Source organism: Hypanus sabinus, chromosome 3, assembly GCF_030144855.1.
Source record: "Hypanus sabinus isolate sHypSab1 chromosome 3, sHypSab1.hap1, whole genome shotgun sequence".
Lineage (NCBI taxonomy): Eukaryota > Metazoa > Chordata > Chondrichthyes > Myliobatiformes > Dasyatidae > Hypanus > Hypanus sabinus.
In genome coordinates this window covers 4658491-4681549 of record NC_082708.1, presented here as the reverse complement: position 1 = coordinate 4681549, position 23059 = coordinate 4658491, and the positions used below count along the sequence as shown (strand labels likewise).

General features: G+C 41.9%; 1 protein-coding gene across 3 annotated transcripts in view; it reads left to right on the top strand.

Moving 5' to 3' along the window:
* Positions 1 to 23059, top strand: part of pgm2l1 (phosphoglucomutase 2-like 1) — a 158551-nt gene that overhangs the window by 61515 nt on the left and 73977 nt on the right. For all 3 annotated transcript variants that reach the window (XR_009511050.1, XM_059963567.1, XM_059963566.1), the window contains exons 5-6: positions 342 to 425; positions 3872 to 4065. Coding sequence is in view for 2 of the 3 variants with exons in the window: in XM_059963567.1 (XP_059819550.1) it covers positions 342 to 425; positions 3872 to 4065 (278 nt within the window). In the remaining variant the exon portion in view is untranslated. The remainder of the gene's footprint in view (positions 1 to 341; positions 426 to 3871; positions 4066 to 23059) is intronic.

Sequence of the window (23059 nt, the reverse complement as noted above, 5' to 3'; positions counted from 1 at the left end):
AAGAACTAAAAGATAAGCCTACTGTGCCCTCTTCCGCCTAAGCCCTCTGAGCCCAAGCCCTACACTCTGCTCCCGGCTCACTCCGCTGCCCGCTGCTTAAGGCTGCATTCTTTTTGTATCTTCCCTCCTTCCCAGGCCTCCTTTACGCGCCTGCGCAGTCCCGCCTCTCAGAACTCCGATCTGAGAAGCAATTGGACAATTTGAAAATGGCCGCCGCCGCAGTTCTTCTCAAAGCCTCGCTGTCTTCTTCCAAAAGACTCCAAGAAGACTTGGAGGACTGAAGGGCCTGTTTTTGTTCTGTAGTGTTCTTTGACTCCAACTGCACTCTTTTTCCCTTTCAGCCCTATGCTGTGAGGCAGCTTCATGTTACAGCTGGGGTGATGATTACTGCATCACATAACCCCAAACAAGACAATGGATACAAGGTACAGTGTGCTACAGGGCTGATTGATTTGTGAGTGTCTTGTTATAAGCACCTTCTGTCAGAATGTATAAAAAGGCAAGCTCAAGTTTATTGTCTTCAGACTGTACATGTCTACTACCAAACGGACCAACATATTTACGGACCACGATGTACCGACAAAACATGTATCTTTCAAAGCTCATAAATTAATAAAACATAATTGAAAATGCATCCAGTATGCAGCACTGGTAAACAGTTAAGAAAGCACTGTCCTTGTGATGAGACCTCAGTGGTGGCAGGGTATTCATGAGTCTCATAGCCTGAGGAAAGAAGCTGTTACCCCGTCTGGCAGTCCCAGTCCTGATCTTCCTGTGCCTCAAAGTGAAATAGTCAGATCTTGCTTCAGTGAAATGTATGGTTGTGATAAAAGAAGGGATGATGATTATACTCTGGTTATCCAATTCTTCACAGGCATGCGTGAAAGCCAATCATAAACGTATGATAAAATGTTAAGTTTATTCCCCTCCATAGATGCTGCCTGAGGTGCTGAGTTCCTCCACATTTTGTGTGTGTTGCTGAGAAACACGAGATTGTGCAGATGCTGATTATATTGTGCAACATGCACAAAATGCTGCAGGAACTCAGCAGGTCAGGCAGCGTCTATGGAGGGAAATAAACAATTGACTTTTTGGGCCAAGAGTTTTCATTGGGTCCAGAAAGGAAAGAGGCAGAAGCCAGAATAAGTAGGTAGGAGGGGGAGAAACTACTTGAAGTTAGAAAAATTGATGTTCATGCCATCAGGTTGGAGGCGACCCAGACAGAATGAGATGTTAACACAAATTACACTGCAGATGCTGTGGTCAAATCAACACGTACAAACAAGCTGGAGGAACTCAGCAGGTCGGGCAGCATCCGTTGAAACAAGCAGTCAACGGTTCGGGCCGAGACCCTTCGTCAGAACAGGTCAGGACTCAGCCCGAAATGTTGACTGCTCATTTCAATGGATGCTGCCCGACCTGCTGAGTTCCTCCTGCTTGTTTATACAGAATGAGATGTTGTTTCTCAAACCTGACTTTGGCCTCATCGTGGCAGCAGAAGAGGCTGTATCGTGTCAGATTGATTGTGAGAATGTGACAGGTGCACATGTGGTCAATCGATTGGGCCTCCTACGTCTGGGAGGCACTCGCTTTTGGGTGCAGACCTTGGAGTGCATGTATTTTTGTTTCGACTGGCTCTGTTCATGGCTCCCACACTGCCAGTTGCCCAGTGTGTACCATTACTAACATGACTCAGTAAAAATATTTAGCGTAGTACTCCATTGCAGTTCTTGTTCTGAGCATACATGACAAAGGCTATGGACGGGTATGTCAGAATGGGAATGCAATGGAAAGTTAAATGAAAAGTGGTATCCATTGGGAATTTCCTCTTTGTAAATTAGACAAACTTTTAACAGACTTGCGCTGTTTTCCCTAGTTCTTCCCAGTCCTCTCCCACTGATCAGACAAATGTTTAACAGTGTTGATGAACAGAAGGACCTTGGGGTCCAAGTTCATAGCTCCATGAAAGTGGCTATGCAGGTTGATAGGATGGTTAAGAAGGTATATGGCATGCTTGCCTTTATTAGTCAGGGCTTTGAGTTCTAGTCACCCCAGTATAGGAAGGATTTCAAGGCTGTGGAGAGGATGCAGAAGTGGTTTACCAGGATGCTGCCTGGATTAGTGGGCATGTGTTTCAACAAGAGGTTGGACAAACTTGGGTTGTTTTCCCCAAGTTGCAGAGGCTAAGCAGAGATCTGATGGAGGTTTTAAAATTGAGAGGCATAGATAGAGCAGACAGACAATAGATTTTTCCAAGGGTTGAAATGCCCTATGGTATTAGACATGGATTTGAGGTGAGGGGGGGGAACTTCAAAAGAGATGAGAGGGGCAAGTTTCTTTTTAAACAGTGTGTTTGTTGGGTGCCTGGAATATGCTACCTGGAGTGATGTTGGAGGCAGATACAATAGGGACTTAGATGAATGTGATGAAAATAGAGGGATATGGACATTGTGCAGGCAGAGGAGATTAGTTGACAATTGATTAATTTATTTAGTTCAGCACAACACTGTAGTTAAAAGGCCTGTTCCTGTTCTGTGATCTATGTTCAAAGCATACAGCCAAAAGAGTGCAAGAAATTACAGGAAGTTTAACAATGTCAGTATTTTCAGTTTTGTCATTCTAAGTCACTAAACAGGATTTCTGGGCTTTAGACTGCACTTTCAATTTCAATTTTCACTAAATAATTTCTATTTTGTGCACATTCAGGATTTCCCTATTTATGAAGTTTAGGACCTATATATATTGTTGTAGTATAATTACACCTTTTAAGTCTTTAGGATTCAAAACACAAAAATACAACTGCAGATGCTGTGGATCAAAGAATATGTACACAATGCTGTGTTGTGTACAAGTCTTTAGGATTACTTGCCACAGGAATGAAAATATGGACTGTATGCCTTTAGGATTCAAGCAGTGGATTTATTTGAATCTGTTAATCTTTTTATAATCTGAAAGAGAACTTCAAGTTGATTTGTTCCACATTCTGTCAAAACTGATCTCTTTGAGCTTCAGAGTAAAAGAAAATGAGGCCAATACAGTACCATGGATGGCCTGCTTGGGTGTTTACAAGTAAGTTACTTGGAGTTGTTTGATTCTAATCCACTCATGTATGTCTGGTCTTCCCTAATTTCCTTCCTGAAAAGCTGCAGGAAATCCTGTAGAGAAAAGGCTGTGCTTACTTTGAATTCCAGTGAAAGAAAAAAATGAGATGAGAATTGGGACTGTTATTCTGAAAACTGGAATTGGAGGATCAAATTTATGATCGGGCTGGCTAGAAAATGTTGTTGTGATTAAAATGTAATATTTAATGTTTTTTTTAAATTTTGAAGTAGTATTTTACCTTTTTCAAAGTTAATTACTATAATTTAGAAATTGCCAAAATTTTTAGTATGTATTCAGCAGGAACCCAACTTTCTGAATTCAGCCCTTGATAATGATCTGTCTGCTTCATGTGTGATCTTCCCCTTTTCCCGAAGGAGGAAGAAAAATTGCCTTTCACAAGGGAGAATGTGCATCTTGTCTTCTCTCCCATCCACAAACTGTGTTGGGAAACAAATTGGTGGTTTCATGGTTAGTGTAACACTATAACAGTGCCAGCCCGAACTCAGTTCCACAACTGTCTGTAAGGAGTTTGTACCTTCTTCCCCGTCAGTATGAAGGTTTCATCAGGGCGCTCCGGTTTCTTCCCACATTCCAAAAACATATGGAGTAGCAGGTTAGTTGGTCATATGGGTATATTTGGGCAGCACAGGCTTGTTGGGCCAGAAGGGGCAATGAGCTACATCTCTAAATAAAAATAAGTTTTCTAACATTTACGTTAACCAGGCTTTCTGAATTGAAACAATACATTATTTATGTTCCTGTTTCACAGGTTTATTGGGAAAATGGAGCTCAGATTGGTTCCCCTCATGATAAGAAAATTCTACAGTGTATTGAAGAAAGCTTGGAACCTTGGCAGGAGTCATGGAATGAGAACTTGTCAAACATCAGCCCGTTGAGGAGAGACCCTCTGAATGAGATCTGTGCTCTTTACATGGAGGATCTGAAAAAATTGTGTTTTCACAGGTTAGAGCTTGTAATCGCTTTTCTCTTTTAATGGAGGATATCATTTGGACAAAAACTGTTCTAATACTGAATAGTCATTTATTTTATTTTGTTTAGTGATACACATGGAACAGGCCCTTCCAGCCCAATGAGCCATGCCATCCAGCAACCCACCTATTTATCCATATCCTAATCACGCAACAACTTACAATGACCAATCCATCTACTACCTGATACATCTGTGGGAAAGCCAGACCACCCAGAGAAAATCTACCTGATCATGGAGAGAACATAGAAACTCCTACAAACATTGTCAGACTTGAACTCCAGAAAGCCCAAGCTGTAATAGCATTGCTCTTACCGCTACGCTACTGTGGTGCCTTTGAATCATAAAACACTACAGCACAGGACCAAGCCCTTTGGCCTGTCTAATCCAAGCCTAGTCCCACCTACCCCTGCCAGCCATGTCTTAATCCAGACTTCTCTTAAACGTTGTAATCAAACGTGCATCCATCATTTCCACTAGCAGCTTGTTCCACATATGCACCACTCTCTAAGAGAAGAATCTACACCTTCCATTCCCTGTAAATATTTCACCTTTCACCCTTTATCTATGACCTGTAGTTCTAGTCACACTCAACCTCTAGGGAATAAAGTCCTAACCAATGTTCCCTCGAATTGGTAATGACCAGTGTGTGCGCACCCTTAACTCCTGGTGGAGTCGTTGGGGCGCCGTCATAACAAGCACCCATCTTTTTGGTGATTGCTCATTATACTTGGGCATCTGAAACCTGGCGGAGCCCATCCCTGTCCAGGTTTTTTGAGCCAGCTGTATTCGAACTCGGCAGCCTTCGCTCCGAAGTCCAGCACTGATGCCACTATGCCACCAGCCGGCCAACATGTGCGCACTGAATAATTTCTTGTAAATGACCTAGTTCTAAAACCTGTGGACAGATCATCACATTATCAACACGATTTGCTTCAGAAACTGGAAAAGGAAATGTGATTGAATATAATCATGAAATATACTTAACATGCCAAAGAGATAGAGGGTGACTTCCTTTTGTGCGCAGTTTAAGTTAGTAGAAAAAGATGTGTGCGTGCACGTACCTTAGAGGGAACATTGGTCCTAACCCCCTTCAGCCTTTCCCTATAATCCAGTCATGGAAGCATCCTTGTAAGTTTTCTTAATTCTGGGTAGTATTTGCTGAATAATGAAACCTGTTTATATATTGTGAATAGTGGAAATTCTGTGAACCCGTTCTGTTTCTCCTTTCAATTTCATTTTTTCCACCCCTGGTAGCAGCAGGAGTGGTTACGATTTCAGTTGCTCAACAGCTGTTCTGTACCAGCTCAGAAGCTGATGTAAATTAAGCCTTTAATGTTTTGCTTCATAGGTAAGCACTCCCACTGTTGTATTGTGTTCCATTAAGTGAAGGAAATACAGTATAAAGCTTTCTCCCCCAGAGTTAATTGTATTGAGACTGAGTGCAAGAACTTGTCTTGCATATTGTCCATACAGATCAATTTATTACATTGTACACTGAGGTAGCACAAGGTAAAACAATTACAGAATAAATAGTAACAGTTACAGAGAAAGTACATTGGAGGTAGACAATAAAGTGCATTGTCATAAAGAGTTAGATGGTGAGGTCAAGAGTCCATCTTATCGTATTTCAGGTTCATGGGGGGTGGAGGGAATGTCTGGGGTAACTGAGATCTTTGATATTGCTGGCTACTTTACCAAGACAGTGAACAGTGTAGACGGTTGATGGCGGCTGGTTTCCATGATGTGCTGAGCTATGACCACAACTCTCTGCAGAGACTCTTGCAGTCCTGGATAGAGCAGTTGTTGTAGTAAGCTGTGATGCACCTGGATAGGATGCTTTCCACGGTACATTAATTAAAAAGTGGTGAGGGTCAGGGGGGGATGTGCTGAATTGCTTTAACCCCCTAAGGAAGTAGAGGAGCTGGTGAGTTTTCTTTGCCATGTTAAAGAACAGGCTATAGATCATTAGCCAGAGTTGTACCTTTGTCTCCCCACCCCTGCACATTGGGTTACAGGAAACTTAATGGGGACTGGTGGTGCTGCTTTGATTCCACTGTTATACCTTGCTGGCAGAACATCACTGTCATCAGTCTTCTCTCTTCTGAAGAACACTCGCAATATGTGTGTGTAGGAGCAAGATATACTGGAGAGGTGTTGCAGCAACAACCTGGCATTCAGCGTCAGTAAGACGAAAGAGCTGATTGTGGACTTCAGGAAGGATAAGACAAAGGAACACTTTACAATCCTCTTAGAGGGATCAGAAGTGGAGAGAGTGAGCAGCTTCAAGTTCCTGGATGTCAAGATCTCTGAGGACCTAACTTGGTCCCAACATATCAATGCAGTTATAAAGAAGGCAAGACAGCAACTATACTTCATTAGGAGTTTGAAGAGATTTGTCATATCAGCAAATGCACTCAAAAACTCCTATAGCTGTACCGTGGAGAGCATTCTGACAGGCTGCATCAACTGTCTGATATTGGGGGGAGGGGTGCTACTGCACAAGACTGAAAGAAGCTGCAGACAGTTGTAAATTTAGTCAGCTCCATCTTGGATACCAGCCTACAAAGTACCCAGGACATCTGAGCATTGGACTGTCCAATTTGGTGTTTATCAATTGTTCAGTGAGATTGAAATTTGTATCTTTAGGTGCAGTAAGCTTTGTTCCAGCTATAGCTCATTGTTCTTTGTAAAATCTGGTGGTATTTTTGTGCACTGCTCTGAGAATGAACAATCAATTAATTTTGAAATGATTCTCAAAAGTGCCTCTGACAAATACTGATTACCAGTGCAAGCAAAGTCAAGGTAAATTTATTGTCAAAATTGTATGTGGGTGGTGGGGAAGGAGGCAAGCAACAAAATGAGCCCCTTGCTGTTCTGCTGATCATTGTGGACATGCTATACTGCTGCTGGAAGCACTTGCAGTCAGCCTCCTAGCAGAGATCCCTAGGTTCAAAGCAGGTTTATTATCATACACCACCCTGAGATTCATTGTCTTGCAGGCATTCACAGTAAATTCAGAGAAACTTAGTAAAATCAATGAAAGTCCGCACATAACTAGACCATAATTAGGCCATTCAGCACATCGAGTATGCTCCACAATTATCCCCCCAACCCCATTCTGCTTCCTTCTCCCCATAATCTTTGATGCCCTAACTAATCAAGAATTTATTGACCTCTTTCTTAAATATACCCAATAATCTGGCCTGGACACCCACCTGTGGCAATGAATTTCACAGATTCACTGCCTTCTGGTTTAAGAAAATCTTCTTCATCTGTTCAAATGCACATGTCCTGATTCTGAAGCTGTGTCCTTTGGTCCTAGATTCCCCCACTATAGGAAACATCCTCTCCACATCCTCTCTATCTAGGCCTTTCAATATCAATGGGTTTTGACAAGATTCCCCCTCATTCTTCTGAACTCCAGCAAGCACAGGCCTGAGCCGTCAAACACTCCTCATATGTTAACCCTTTCATTCCTGTGATCATTCTCGTGAACATTCTCTGGGTCATCTCCAATGGCAGCATATCTTTTCTTAGATAAGGAGCCCAGAACTGTTCACAATATTCCATGTGCAATCTGACTTGTGCCTTATAAAAGCCTCAACATTACATCCTTGCTTTTGTATTCAAGTCCTCTCAAAATGAATGCTAACATTGGAGTTGCCTAACTTAACCTGGAAGTTAACTTTTAGGGAATCCTATGTAATTTGCATCTCAGAGTTTTGAATTTTCTCCCCATTTAGAAAGCATTCCATGCCTTTATTATTTCAAGCAAATTGCATTCCTTACATTTCCTTATGCTATATTACATCTGCCTTTACTTGTTTTGCCCATTTCCCCAATCTAAGTCCTTCTGCAGACACTCTGCTTCCTCAACACTACCTGCCTCTCCACCTATCTTTGTATTGTCTGTAAACCTGGCCACAAAGCCATCAATTCTGTCATCTAGATCACTGATATATAATGTGAAAAGAAGCAATCCCAACACCAACCCCTGTGGCACATCACTAGTCACCAGCAGCAAATCAGGAAAGGTCCCATTTATTCCCATTCTTTGCCTCCTGCCAGTCAACCAATCTTCTATCCACGTGGTTGGTGCAGTGCCACCAGTACACACGCCAGGGTGGTACGATACGGAGAGCAAGCTGTTGCCCACGCCGCAAGCTCCCCCCTTCACCCAGCTGATAAATCCCAAGATATGGCAGAGACATATAGTTTGGCACCAGTGGTATCATAGGAGTTGCCAGTCAACGCTGAACTTAATGTGGGACATCCTTAAAGACTCAAACTTTGAATATTTCCTCAAGCATTTACTCCCGAAACGTCCTCCGTGAGTGGGTGTTGCCACGAGGCAGTGGAGGTTTGAGATCAGTTTTCCTTCTCTGGAATGAGCTGCCAAACATGACCAACAGCCCCATCTGCTTCAACATGGAGTATAAAGGCTAATATTTTATTACTTTTCCCACTTGCATACTGTTCTATAATAGACAATAGGAGCAGGAGTAGGCCATTTGGCCCTTCTAGCCAGCACCTGCCATTCACTGTGATCATGGCTGATCATACACAATCAGTACCTGGTTCCTGCCCCCTCCCCATATCCCCTGACCCCGCTATCTATAAGAGCTCTATCTAACTCTCTCTTGAATGCATCCAGAGACTTGGCCTCCACTGCCTTCTGGGGCAGAGCATTCCACATATCCACCACTCTCTGGGTGAAAAAGTTTTTCCACATCTCTGTTCTAAATGGCCTACCCCTTATTCTTAAACTGTGGCCTCTAGTTCTGGACTCACCCATCAGCGGGAACATGCTTTCTGCCTCCAGTGTGTCCAATCCCTTAATATTCTTATATGTTTCAATCAGATCCCCTCTCATCCTTCCAAATTCCAGTGTATACAAGCCCAGTCACTCCAATCTTTCAACTCAACATATGACAGTCCCGCCATTCCGGGAATTAACCTTGTGAACCTACGCTGCACTCCCTCAATAGCAAGAATGTCCTTCCTCAAATTTGGAGACCAAAACTGCACACAATACTCCAGGTGGGAGTATGCTAAGTTTGTGTTTCACATGCAAAGACCACCAAGCTCCATTGCGTCATCAGTGAATTTGGCACCAGTACTCTTCAACTCCATATCCAAGTCGTAGTTGAATACCCAACACCAGTCCCACTTGCTACTGATTAGCAATTCAAAAACTGACTTGTTGATCCCATTCATAAACACAAGAGATTCTACATTTGCTGGAAGTGCATTGAGGAGTGATAACTTCCTGAACTTGGCAATGTGGGACCTGAGACTCCTGTATCTCTGTTCTGATGGTGTGTTGGTTGTTAATGCAAATGATTGATTCTGGAGGAACTTAGCGGGTCAGCAGGATCTATGAAGGGGACAAACATTCGACTTTTTCAGCCAAGACATTTCATCAGGACTGGAAAGGAAGAGGGCAGAAACCATTTATCACAATGCCCTGTTTGTGTGCTGTCAGGCACTCCACTATCTGTGACAATATTTACCTCAATATTAACACGTACAAATAAGCTGGATGAACTCAGCAGGTCGGGCAGCATCTGTTGAAATGAGCAGTCAACATTTCGGGCCTAGACCCTTCGTCAGGACTCGGCCCAAAATGTTGACTGCTCATTTCAACGGATGCTGCCCGACCTGCTGAGTTCATCCGGCTTGTTTGTACATATTGATTTGACCACAGCATCTGCAGTATACTTTGTGTTTACCTCAATATTGTATAGTCTTGTGCAGTGACCTTTAACATGGCACCTTTATGAAAGAATGGATTCCAGTTAATTGAGTTATCAGTGACTTGGGGCAACTGCTTATTTGTGACAACTGTTAAAGAGCAAAACAGATTGAGAATATAGCCAGGAATGGAATCTATTTATCTGAGACACTATGACGCTTGGAACAGGAGACTGTTGTTGAACAGTTTCTAACTACCATCTGTCAAGTACACTTGGTGTGGCCATTAGACATGACACTGGGATTGGAGCAAACAGTTTCTAAATAGCATTGTTTGCATTCTGTTTGTGTAATGTTATCCATTGAAGGCTGATGGACAGCGATTCAAAAAGCAGTGATTTTTGATCGGTTGTTTATTTTGACTTTAAAAATTACAGACCCTTGTCAACATGCCACAAAAGGATCTGACACTAGCCAAAAAAAATGACCCTACACAGCAGTGTACACTGGGTAAATTCCTACATTGATAACTATTAGGAACTAATACGGTTTTTTGGTACTGTAGTCATGTTGGTAGTGTTCTAATTTGTTCAGTACTTCATTTGAACACATAATTTGTTAGAGTTAAATGGTAGTTTGTCTTTTTTTATATACCTTTTTAACTATTTCCATGAAACTTTGGCTAATTGGGGAAGCTGCTTAATGTGCTGATCCAGATGTGCACGAATTAATCAGAATCCACTGTACTAGAAATCCAAATGCACAACACCTCTTGAAATAAAGAAAAACACTGGAAAAGTTCAGGTCAGGCACCATCTGTGGAAAGGGGAACAGAAGAGTGTTTCATCAGAGCTAATATCCACTGGTTCCCCTTTCTCCTCAAAAGAGTAGTGAATTTGTCAAACATGACTTCCCTTTTATAGAACCATGTTGGCTCTGCTTGGCTATCTTAAGATTTGCTATTACCTCCTTAATAAAGGATTCCAGTGTTTTCCCAGTGGCAGATGGTAAACCTACAAGTTCTAGCTTTCTGTTTCTCTCCTTTCTAGAATACTGCTGTTATACACTTAGTAGCCACTGTATTAGATACCTCCTGTACATAATAAAGGGGCCACTGAGCATATGTTCGTGCTCTTCTGCATGCCACTCTTGTAACACGTGGTTATTTGAGTTACTGTCGCCTTCCATCAGCTTGAGCCAGTCTGGCCATTCTCCTCTGACCTCTCTCATTATTAAGCCATTTTTGCTGACTGAACCGTTACTCACTGGATGTTTTTCTGTTTGTTTTTCACATCATTTTCTGTAAACTCCAGAGACTTGAGCATGGAAAATCAGAATCAGGTTTATTATCATTGGCCTGTGTCGTGAAATTTGTTAACTTAGCAGCAGCAGTTCAGTGCAATACTTAATATAGAAGAAGGAAAAATAATAGTAGTAAATCAATTACAGTATACATATTGAATAGATTAAAAATCATGCAAAAAATAGAAATAATATATTTAAAAAGTGAGGTAATGTTCAATGTCCATTTCGGAATCTGATGGCAGAGGGGAAGAAGCTGTTCCTGAATCGCTGAGAGTGTGCCTTCAGTCTTCTGTACCTCCTACCTGATGGTAACAGTGAGAAAAGGGCATGCCCTGGGTGCTGGAGGTCCTTAATAATGGACGCTGCCTTTCTGAGACACCGCTCCTTGACGATGTCCTAGGTTCTTTGTAGGTTAGTGCCCAAGATGGAGCTGACTGGATTTACAACCCTCTGCAGCTTCTTTCGGTCCTGTGCAGTAGCCCCCTCCCCCTCCCATACCAGACAGTGATGCAGCCTGTAAGAATGCTCTCAATGGTACATCTATAGAAATTTTTGAGTGTATTTGTTGGCATACCAAATCTCTTCAAGCTCCTAGTGTAGTCACTGTCTTGCCTTCTTTTTAGCTGCATTGGTATGTTGGGACCAGGTTACATCCTCAGAGAACTTGACACCCAGGAACCTAAATCTGCTCACTCTCTCCACTTCTGATCCCTCTATGAGAATTGGTATGTGTTCCTTCGGCTTACCCTTCCTGAAGTCCACAATCAGCTCTTTCGTCTTACTGACGTTGAGTGCCAGGTTGTTGCTGCGACACCACTCCACTAGTTGGCATATCTCATTCCTGTATGCCCTCTTGTCTCCATCTGAGATTCTACCAACAGCAAATTTATAGATGTTATTTGAACTATGCCTAGCCACACAGTCATGGGTATAGAGAGAGAGTAGAGCAGTGGGCTAAGCACACACCCCTGAGGTACACCAGTGTTGATGGTCAGCAAGGAGGAGATATTATCACCAATCCGCACAGATTGTGGTCTTCTGGTTAGGAAGTTGAGAATCCAATTGCAGAGGGAGGTAGGGAGGTACAGAGGCCCAGGTTCTGTAACTTCTTAATCAGGATTGTAGGAATGATGGCGTTAAATGCTGAGCTGTAGTCAATGAACAGCATTCTGATGTGGGTGTTTGTATTGTCCAGTTGTCTAACCCACAAGTTCAGCAGTTTATCACCTGCCTCTTACTTCTGCCTTGTGCCCCTCTTCCTTCCATGTGTGCCATGGTCCTCTCTCCTTTCCTTTCAGATTCCTTCCTCTCCAGCTATGTACCTTTTATCTTTCAGTTCATTTGCCCCTCTCTCCAACAACCTGACTTCACCTATCACCTCTAGCTTGTCTGCCTTCCCCCCCCCCCCCCACCACCTTTTTTCATTCTGGCATCTTTCCCTTTCCTTTCCAGTCTTGATGAAGGTTCTTGGCCCAAAATGTTGACTGCTAATTCATTTCCGTAGATGCTGCCTGATCTGCTGAGTTCCTCCAGCATTTTGTGTGTTGCTCTTGGGTTTATGAATTGGACTTAATTTGCCTAATACCTTTTAGTGGATGTTTTAAATTCCTCCTACATATAGCTTCTCATCAATTATTCTTTTAGTGCTTTCTCCCTGAAGACCAATTCAAGATAATCATTTACAATTGTACAATGTTATTTTTAAATTCATCGATCCTGTTTTGTCTTCTGAGGGACAATATTTCCATAAGACATGGAGCAGAATTAGGCCATTTGGCCCATCAAGTCTGCTCTGTCATTCATCATGGCTGTTCCATTTTTCCTCTCAGCCTCAATCGTCTACCTTTCCCCTGTATCCTCTCATGCCAGGACCAATCAAGAATCTTATCGACCTTTGCCTTAAATATACATGAAGACTTGGTCTCCACAGCTGCCCATGGCAATGAATTCCACAGATTCACCACTCTTTGGCTAAAGAACTTTCTCCTCATCTCCTTTCTAAAAAGACACCCCTCTATTCTGAGGCTGAGTCCCCTGGTCTTAGACTCTCCCACCATAGGAAACATTGTCTCCACATCCAATCTATCAAGGCCTTTCACCATTCCATAGGTTTCAATGTGATCACCCTTCATTCTTCTGAATACCAGTAAATACAGGCCCAGACACTCTTCATATGTTCAAACCTGAAATCATTTTTGTGAACCACCTTTGAACCCTCTCCAGTTTCAGCACATGCTTCCTAACATAAGGGGCTCAAAACTGTTTACAATACACCAAGTGAGGCTCACTAGTGCTTTATAAGTAGAAGAGGTTAGTTTAGTTGGCCATTTAGTAATTTATTTTGTTCTGTGAACATTGTGGAACAACAGGCTTGTTCCTGTGCTGTACTGGTCTATGTTCTAAAGACATATGGGTTAGGGATAGTAATTTTTGGGCATGCTATTTTGGTACTGGAAGCATGGCAATGCTACTGACTGCCCCTGGCATGTTGTCAGACTGTGTTGGTCATCAACGCAAATGATGCATTTCACTATATATTTCAATGTACTTGAGACAAATAAAGCTAATCAGTCACATTTAATATCCCTGGCATATGTCATGAAATATGTTAGTTTCTGGCAGAAGTACAATGCAAAACATATTAAAAAATATAAATTTCAATGAGAAATGTATGAAAAATTAGTACAAAAAGAAGAAAAAAAGACAAAAAATAGTGGGGTAGTGTACACATGTTCATTGTCCATTCAGAAATCTGATGGAGGGGAAGAAGCTGTTCCTAAATCTATTGTCTACTCTTATTATGCAATGATTCAGTCTCATACTTTATTGCCGTTTAGTCCAGGGTTTTGGAGGGCTCTCACCTTGCCTTGCACTAGCTTGTTTTTGACAGCATCTGCTACAGCAACAGTGTGCCAATGATAGAGGCAATGAATATTTAACATTTATTAATCAAATTGGATGAACTCACCCAGACAATTGAAGATATTCTATCACTCCTGCTGCAATTTAACCTGATGGAAAAGCTTGCAGCATCATGTTGACTTGTATTTTGTTACAACAGTGTTAGCTGTAATTCAGCCCATCATGCCTCTGCTAATTGTTAAATGCAAACTTCCATATACCTCTTAGGTGTGCCTATTAACTACCTCTAACTTAAGATATCGGAGCATAATTAAACCACTTGGCCATCGAGTCTGCTCTGCAACATTATCGCCATCAACATTAAGGGCAATTTCAGGAAATAAATGATTTGCCATTTGTCAAGTACCTTCATTCCATCCGCCACTAAAAAAGGGATATCCATATGGCCACCCACTTCAATTGGGCGTCCCATTTCTATTCCAACATATCAGCCCATGGTCGCTTCCTAGTGCCATGATGAGGGTACTGTCAGGTTGGAGGAGCAACACCTCATATTCTATCTGGGTAGCTTCCAACCTGATGGCATAAATGTATATTTCTCAAACTTCTGCTTATTTCTGCCCCCTTCCCTTCCTTACTCTTTCCCTTTCTCCTACCCACCTTATTCTGGCTTCTGCCCCCCTTACTCTTTCCCTTTCTCCTACCCACCTTATTCTGGCTTCTGCCCCCTTTCCTGTCCAGTTGTGATGAAAGGAAAAGATTCTAAGGGATAAGATTTATGTTGATTTGTTACATGTACATCGAAATAAAGAGTGAAAAGCATTGTTTTAATATCAACTGGGGTGCTAGGTTTGCACAATCCTATTACAGCTTGGGACGTCAGAGCTCAGAGTTCAACCCCAGCAGCCTCTAAGGAGTTTGTATGTCCTCCCCTTGAAATAGGGGGCTTTTCTTTGGGTACTCCATTTTCCTCCCACAGTCCAAAGACTTACCAGTTAGTAGGTTAATTAGTCATTGTAAATTGTCCCATGATGAAGCGGGGTTAAATTGGGAGATGCTGGGTGGCACAGCTTGAAGAGCCTATTCCACACTGTATCTCTAAAAATATAAAATAAAACAACCACCATTCCTGAGGCAATGGGTAAAAATTTGACTTGTGGGAAGAAAACAGAAGTCATGACAGTACGGTAGCATAGCAGTGAGCATACCAGTATTACAACCCAGGTACAATGCTGCTGCTGCCTGTATCTTCTCCCCATGACCGCATGGGTTTTCCTTCCACAGCCCAAGGACCTACGGTTTAGTGGGCTAATGGTCACACGGGCACTGGGCCTTAAGGGCTTGTTAGTATGATATACCCCTACACGTCAGATTTACAGCTGAGTGCTGGGTGGATATTGATACTCCCCAGGGAACAGTGTTATTTTTAACATTCATGAGTGACTCAAACATGAGTTTGCAAGATAAAATTTCCAAATTTGTGCATGATATGAAATTTGGAAATGCTTTTAACAAAGAAGAAGATAGCATTTCCTAAAGTGAATCTATTAAGTGTAATGTCTTCCCAATTTCTAGATGTAATGTTGAACAACTTCAGGCTGGTTTTGATGTTATCTTTGAAGTGTTTCCTTTGCACATTGGGAACTTTGAGACCTTCCTTCAACTGGGAGTGAAGAATCTGTTTTAGGGAGATGTGGGTTAGATGACATGACCTATAAATCGGCATTGGTGTTGTTTTATTTTGGTAGAGATGCTGTTCATGTTTGCCTTCACCAGTGTGTAGCTGTTAGTATGCTTGTCATTCTAGCTGATTCTCAATCTTTCTGTGCCGCAGAGAACAAGCAGCAGCTGTCTGTGGAGACAATGAACAACCAAAAGACCCGACCATTAACCACAGCGCTTACTTATGTCAACACTGCACCAGAATATGTGAATATTGTATTGTCATCTTATAGCCACCGGAGAGCCCACAACCCATTAGGAGAACATCTTACTCAATTCAAGTGACTGCACTGCTACTTAAGGCAGATAATAATAGACAAAGATGAGACCATAAGACATAGGAGCAGATTTAGACCATTTAGCTCTTCGACTCTGCTCTGCCATTCCAGCATTGCTGATATATTAGTTATCTCAATCCCATTCTCCTACCTTCTCCCTTTAACTAATCAAGAACCTATCAATCTCCACTTTAAATATACCCAGTGACCTGGCCTCCACAACCAAATGTGGCAATGAATTCTACAGATTGTCACCCTCTGGCTAAAGAAATTCCTCCTCATTTCTTTTCTAAATGGATGTCCTACTATTCTGAAACTGTGCCCTCTGGTCCTAGACTACCCCTGCTATAGGAAACACCCTCTCCACATCCACTCTGTCTAGGCTTTTCAATATTCACTGGGTTTCAATGAGATCCCCCAGCCCCCAATCTTCTAAACTCCATTGAGCGTTGAGCCATCAAATGCTCCTCATATGTTAAATCTTCAACTGCATAAACCACTTTGCTGCAATGTTAGAAAGGCAGAGTAGTTTTTTTAAAAGGGAAGCACTTGAAAGGTGCTGGTGCTTAAAACTCTCTGTAGAGAAGTCTGAAGGTTAACGTGCATCAGGCAATTAGGAGGGAAACCGTTATGTTGGTTCTTTTTGCAGGAGGATTTGATGAAAGGTTCCTAATGGACTTCCACTCTTGGGCCAGTGGGAGAATGAATACCTTGGTTTTAAATTTCCAAAATTCCCTGGATTCAGGCAAGGTTTTGTTAGATTCATATTTATTTATAACACATACAATGAAATGCATTGTTTGTGTTAACAGCCACCCTAAGGGTGCGCAGCTCACAAGTGTAGCCACACACTCCATTGCCAACATAGCATGCCCACAATGTTCTTCAGAGCAACACTAGAGCATAGAAAATAAAGCAGGGGAACAGTCCCTTTGGACCATAATGTTGTGCTGAACCAGTTCAATTTAAAGTTCAAGGCAGAATACATGTATGTCACCACATACAACCCTAAGATTCTTTCTCTGCAGGCATACTTATCAAATCTGTAGAATAGTACCTGTAAACAGGATCAATGGACAACAAACTGCAAATGCAGATGTAAATAAATACGAATAAATAACAAGCAAGAAATAACAATATAATAGAGTCCTTAAATGAATATAGTTACCCCTTTTGTTCAAGAGCCCGATGGTTGAGGGGTAGTAACTGTTCTTGAACATGGTGGTGGGAGTTCTGAAGCATCTGTACCTTCTACCTGATGGCAACAGTCAGAAAAGAACATGCATGCCCTGAGTGGTGAGGATCTTTGATGGATGCTGCTTTTCTACGGCAACGTTTCATGTACAGTAGATGGGCTCAGTGTTTGGGAGGGTTTTACCCATAATGTGCTAGGCCGACTCCACTACCTTTTGTAGGACTTTACGCTCAAAGGCATTAGTGTTCCAATATCAGGCTGTGATGCAGCCAGTCAGCACATTTTCCGCCACACATGTATGTGTTTGCCAAGGTTTTTGATGACATGTTGAATCTCCACAGCTCCAGTAGAAATAGAGCAGCTGCCATAATCAAAGGGCCAACTAAACTAATCTCTTCTGACTACTCAGTCTGTATCCCTCAATTTTCCTCACATTCATGTGCCTATCTAAACGTCTCTTAAAAGTCCTGAATGTTTTTGCCTTTACCACCATCCCAGGCAGCACACTCCAGGCTCTTACATTAAAAATAAAAAAAACTTTCCCCTTGCATCTCATTTGAAATTATCTTAAATGCATGCCCTCTGATATTAGACATTTCAACCCTGTGTTAAAGCTATTGTCTGTCTACTCTGTCTCTCATAATCTTATGAACTTCTATCAGATCTCCCCTCAGCATCTGCTGCTCCAAAGAAAATAAGACTTATTGGCCCAACCTCTTTTCATAGCACATGTTCTCTCATCCAGGCAGCGTCATGGTAAACCTCTTCTGCACCCTTTCCAAAGCCTCAATATCCTTCCTATAATGGGGTGATCAGAAATGTATGCAATATTGCAGATGCTACCTAACTAGAATTTTATAAAGCTGCAACATAACTTCCAGACTTTTGAACTCAGTGCCTCAGCTAATGAAAACAAGCATACGATATGCCTTCTTTACCAACCTATCAACCTGTGTAGCCACTTACAGGGAGCTATGAACTAGGACACCAAGATCCCTCTGCTCATCAACAGTATTAAGGCTCTTGCTCTTAATAGTGTACTGTCTCTTTATATCTGAAACACAAACAGCCGCAAAACAAAGCCCCTTTATATATACACACAAATGCTTCCAGCCTCCAGTCTGCAGATATGAGATTGGAAAATAGTAATTGCAACTCCTTTATTCACAAAGGGAGAGACAGAAAACAGGAATGTACAGGCCAGGTAGCTTAACAAAGAAGTTAGAAGTCATTATGGAGCTGTATATGGGCACTTGGTAACATTGAAGATAATCAATCAAAGTAAAAATGGTTTTGCAAAAGGGGGAATTATAGTATACCAATTTATTGGAATTGTTTATAGAATTAACATGCACTTATCATAAAGTGGAACTATATGTTTGTACTATATTTACATTTCCAAAAGCTCTTCACTAAAGTGCAGCACCAAAAGCTTGTGCTGTAGGAGGTGGCATACCTCCCCCAGCTTTTTATTCTGTTGTCTTCCCCCTTTCTTCTTCAGGACTGAAAAGGAAGGATCTCATCCCAAAACGTTGACTGTTATTCCTTTCCATAGATGCTGCCTGACCTGAGTTCTAACAGCATTTTGTGTGTGTTGAGTAGGAAATTGGCTGACCATCAGGAAATGGAGTGTAGGTACATATGGTTGGCAAGATGTAATGAGTGTTGTTAAAGAGTCATAAAGACCCACAGAAACAGGCCTTTCAGCCCATCTAGTCGTGCTGAATCATTTAAATTGCATACTTCCATCGACTTGCTCCTGGATTGTAGCCCGCCATACCCCTATCATTCATGTACCTATCCAAACTGCTCTTAAGCTTTGAAATAAAGCTTGCCAGTTTGCACTGGAAGCATGTTCCACACTCTTATGAACCTGAGTGAAGAAATTTCCCCTCGTGTGTCTCTTAAACATTTCACCTTTAATCCATGACCTCTGGTTGTCACACCCAACCTCAGCCTGCTTGCATTTACGCTATCTATACTCATAATTTTTTATTCCTCTATCTAGTTTGTGCTGAAATATTAATCTGCCTAATCCCATTGACCTGCACCCAGACTATAGCCCTCCATACCCCTCCCATCCGTGTACTCACCCTAACATCTGTTAAATGTTGAAATTGAACCCACATCCACCACATCCGCTGGTACCTCGTTCCAGCCCGTGGACAAGTGGTCAAGGCATTGGATTAGTGATCTGAAGGTCGCTAGTTCGAGCCTCAGCTGAGGCAGCATGTTGTGTCCTTGAGCAAGGCAGTTAATCACACATTGCTCCTGAATGTTCATAGCCCAGAGGCGGTGGCTAGTGCAGTATAACAGGACAGGACACTCTCACTACCCTGTGACTGAAGTTCCCTCATGTTCCATTGAAACATTTTACCTTTCACCCTTAACCCATGTCCTCTGGTTATAGTCCCACCCAACCTCAGTGGAAAAAGCCTGCTTGTGTTTACCCTATCTTTCTATACCTCTATCAAACCTCCCCACATTCTTCTATTATGCTTCAGGGAATAAAGTCCTAACCTATCCAACCTTTCCCTCTAATGCATTCCTCAAGTCCCAGTAACATCCTTGTAAATATTATCTGTACTCTTTCACTTATTGATGTCTTTCCAGTAATTAGGTGACTAGAACTGTACACAATACTAATTAGACCTCACTAACATCTTGTACATCTTCAACATAACATCCCAACACCTACTCAATATAAAGCCCAACATGCCAAAATTATAGTACTTATGACCCTATCTACCAGTGACATCAGTTTCATAAATTATGGATCTGCATTCCTAGACCCCTCTATTCTACTGCATTCCTCAGTGCCCTATCACTCACTATGCAAGTCTAACCCTGGTAGGTTCTTCCAAAGTGCCATACCTTACAATGGTATAACATTAAATTCCATCTGCCATTTTCTTTATGTTGCTTTCAAGTTGCTTAGACATGTTACAAGTTCAAGTTTATTGTCATCTGACAGTAACTCAGCGAGTCAGGCATGTTGAATACTGATGTTTTTAAACCAAATGAAACAACTTTCCTCTAGACAAAACATCATATATGGCATATATATATGTACTACAATATGTACTACAATCAGGATCAGCTTTAATATCACTGGCATATGTTGTATATTGGCAGAATTTCAGATGGTGACAAAAGGGCATACAGGAGCAAGATCAAGCAGCTAGATGAGTAGGGCTGCAGTAACAACCTTCCACTCAACGTCAGCAAAACCAAAGAGATGATTGTGGACTTCAGAAAGGTTAAGCAAGGGAACACAAACCAATCCTCATGGAAGGATCAGAAGTGGAGAGAGTGAGAAATTTCAAGTTCCCTCAGGAGCTAACCTAATATTGATGCAGCTATAAAGAAGCCAAGACAGTGGCTATATTTAATTTGGAGTTTGAGGAGATTTGATTTGTCAACTAAAACACTGAAATTTCTACAAATGTACTGTGGAGACCATTCCGACTGGCTGCATCACCTGTTGCTATGGTGGACAGGGAGCTGATGCACAAAATTGAAGTAATTTGCAGAAACTTGTAAAATTAGTTAGCTCAATCATAGGTACTATCCCAGACATTAAGCAGCAGTGCCATTGGAAGGTGGTGTCCATTATTAAGGATTTCCAGCACCCACGGCATGCCCTTTTCTCACCATTACCATCAAGAAGGTGGTACAGAAGCCTGAAGGCACACACACAGCAATTCATGAACAGCTTCTTCCCCTCTGCCATCTGATTTCTAAATGAACATTAACTGCATGAACACAACCTCACTACCTTTTAAAATTATGTTTTTTTGCACTACTTTTTTTAACTTAACTATTTATTTAAGCCAGGTCATTGGGTCTATTTAATGCAGAGATTGATAGGTTCTTGATTGGACATGGCATCAAAGGTTACAGGGGAGAAGGGGTTGAGGAGGGGAAAAAAGGTTCAGCCATGATTGAATGCTGAAGCAGACTGGATGGGCCAAATGGCCTAATTCTGATCCTAGGTCTTGTATATATATTCTTCAATTCAGTTTTTTTTCTCTTTATCCTGTATTTCATTGTAGTGCTGCCATAAAGTTAATGAATCCCATGACATGTACCAGTGATATTAAACCTGATTCTGCTAATTTTTTAAAAACTAAATTGCAAGAAGATAAATGGATAGATGTGTGTGTGTGTGTGTGTGTGTGTGTGTGTATCTATGTATATGTATAAAATTAATTATGTAAGCAATACAAATAGCAAAAGAAAATAGTGAGGTAGTGATCATGAGTTCATTGTTCATTCAGACATCTGATGGTAGAGGGGAAGAAGCTGTATCTGAAACATTGAGTGTGTTTCTTCAGGCTCCCGTACCATTACCTTGATGGTAGCACTGAGAAGAGGAATGCCCTGGGTAATGGGGGTCCTTAATGATGGATGCTGCCTTCTTTTTGAAGGAGTTTTCGATGCTGGGGAGACTAGTACCCATGATGTAGATAGCTGAGCTTACAACTTTTACAAATCTTGTGCAGTGCTCCTCAATAGCAGGTGGTGATGCAACCAAGGAAATGCTCTCCATGGAACACCTGGAGAAATTTGGGAGAGTCTCTGGTGATGTACCAAATCTCCTCAAATTTCTAATGAAATATAGCTGTTGTTGTGCCGCCTTTGTAATTGCATCAATATGTTAAACCCAGGATAGATCTTCAGAAATACTGACACCCAGGAACTTGAAACTGCTTACCCTTTTCACTGTTCATCCTTCAATGAGGACTGGTGTGCATTCTCTTGACTTGGCCTTCCTGAAATCCACGAGCAATTTCTTGGTCTTACTGATGATGAGTGTGAGGTTGTTGCTGCGACACCATGCCACTGGCTGATCTACCTCGTTCCTGTATGCCTCCTCATCACCATCTGAAATTCTGCCAACTATAACTATGTCATCAGCAAATTTATAGATGCTATTTGAGCTGTGCCTAGCCACATAGTCGTGGGTGTAGAGAGAGTAGAGCAATGGGCTAGGCAAGCATCCTTGAGGTGAGCCAGTGTTGATTGTCAGCGAGAAGAAGATGATATATTGGATCTGCACTAACTGCCATAAATAAGTTATCATAAACAGATTACCATACCATATATGTTAATAAAATATAGTTCAAGATGTATGTAGTGCATAACACAGGTAAACAGTAAACAGCTCGCTGTCCTATTGAGACCTCGATAGTGGCAGGGTATTCATTAGTCTCACAGCCTGAGGGTAGAAACTGTTACCCAGTCTGGCAATCCTAGTCCTGATGGTCCTGTACCTCCTTCCTGAGGTCAAAGAGATTGTAGGATGGGTGTAGGGAATCCTCTACAAAGCTTCAGGCCCTTTGCCTGCACCACTTCTGGTAAATGTAGGGAGGAGGGAGATGCTGGTGATCCTCTCAGCAGTTTTCACTGTCATTAGTAGGTCATTGTGGTCTGATGCCTTGCAGTTTCCATATCACACAACGATGGCAGTCAAACTGGCCACTCTCAGTGGTGCTCCCGTAGAAAACTGTTAGAATGGGGGCAGGAAGTCTTGCACACCTCAGTCTCCTCAAAGTATAGATGCTGTTGTGTCTTAATAAATGAGTAGGTGTTGTGGTCCAGGTTATTTTTCCTTGTTCAAATCATCGATCACATTGGGAATGATGGGGCCCAAGCACTGGCCCCTACAGCATCCCATTGCCCCCAGAGCGTCCCATTTATTTATACCTCCTCCTGCCCACCTCCCTCCCCCCACCGCCATAGGTTCCCTTCTGTCAACCAATTTACAGTCCACTTCATATTACTGACAATTCTGTCTGCTGTACTTTTTCCTCTAACTTCTTTTGTGAGGCCCAAAGACCTACTGAAAATACTTGTGCTTTATTTTGTTTGGATTCATTGCATTGCAAAGTTTATTACCCGGAATTC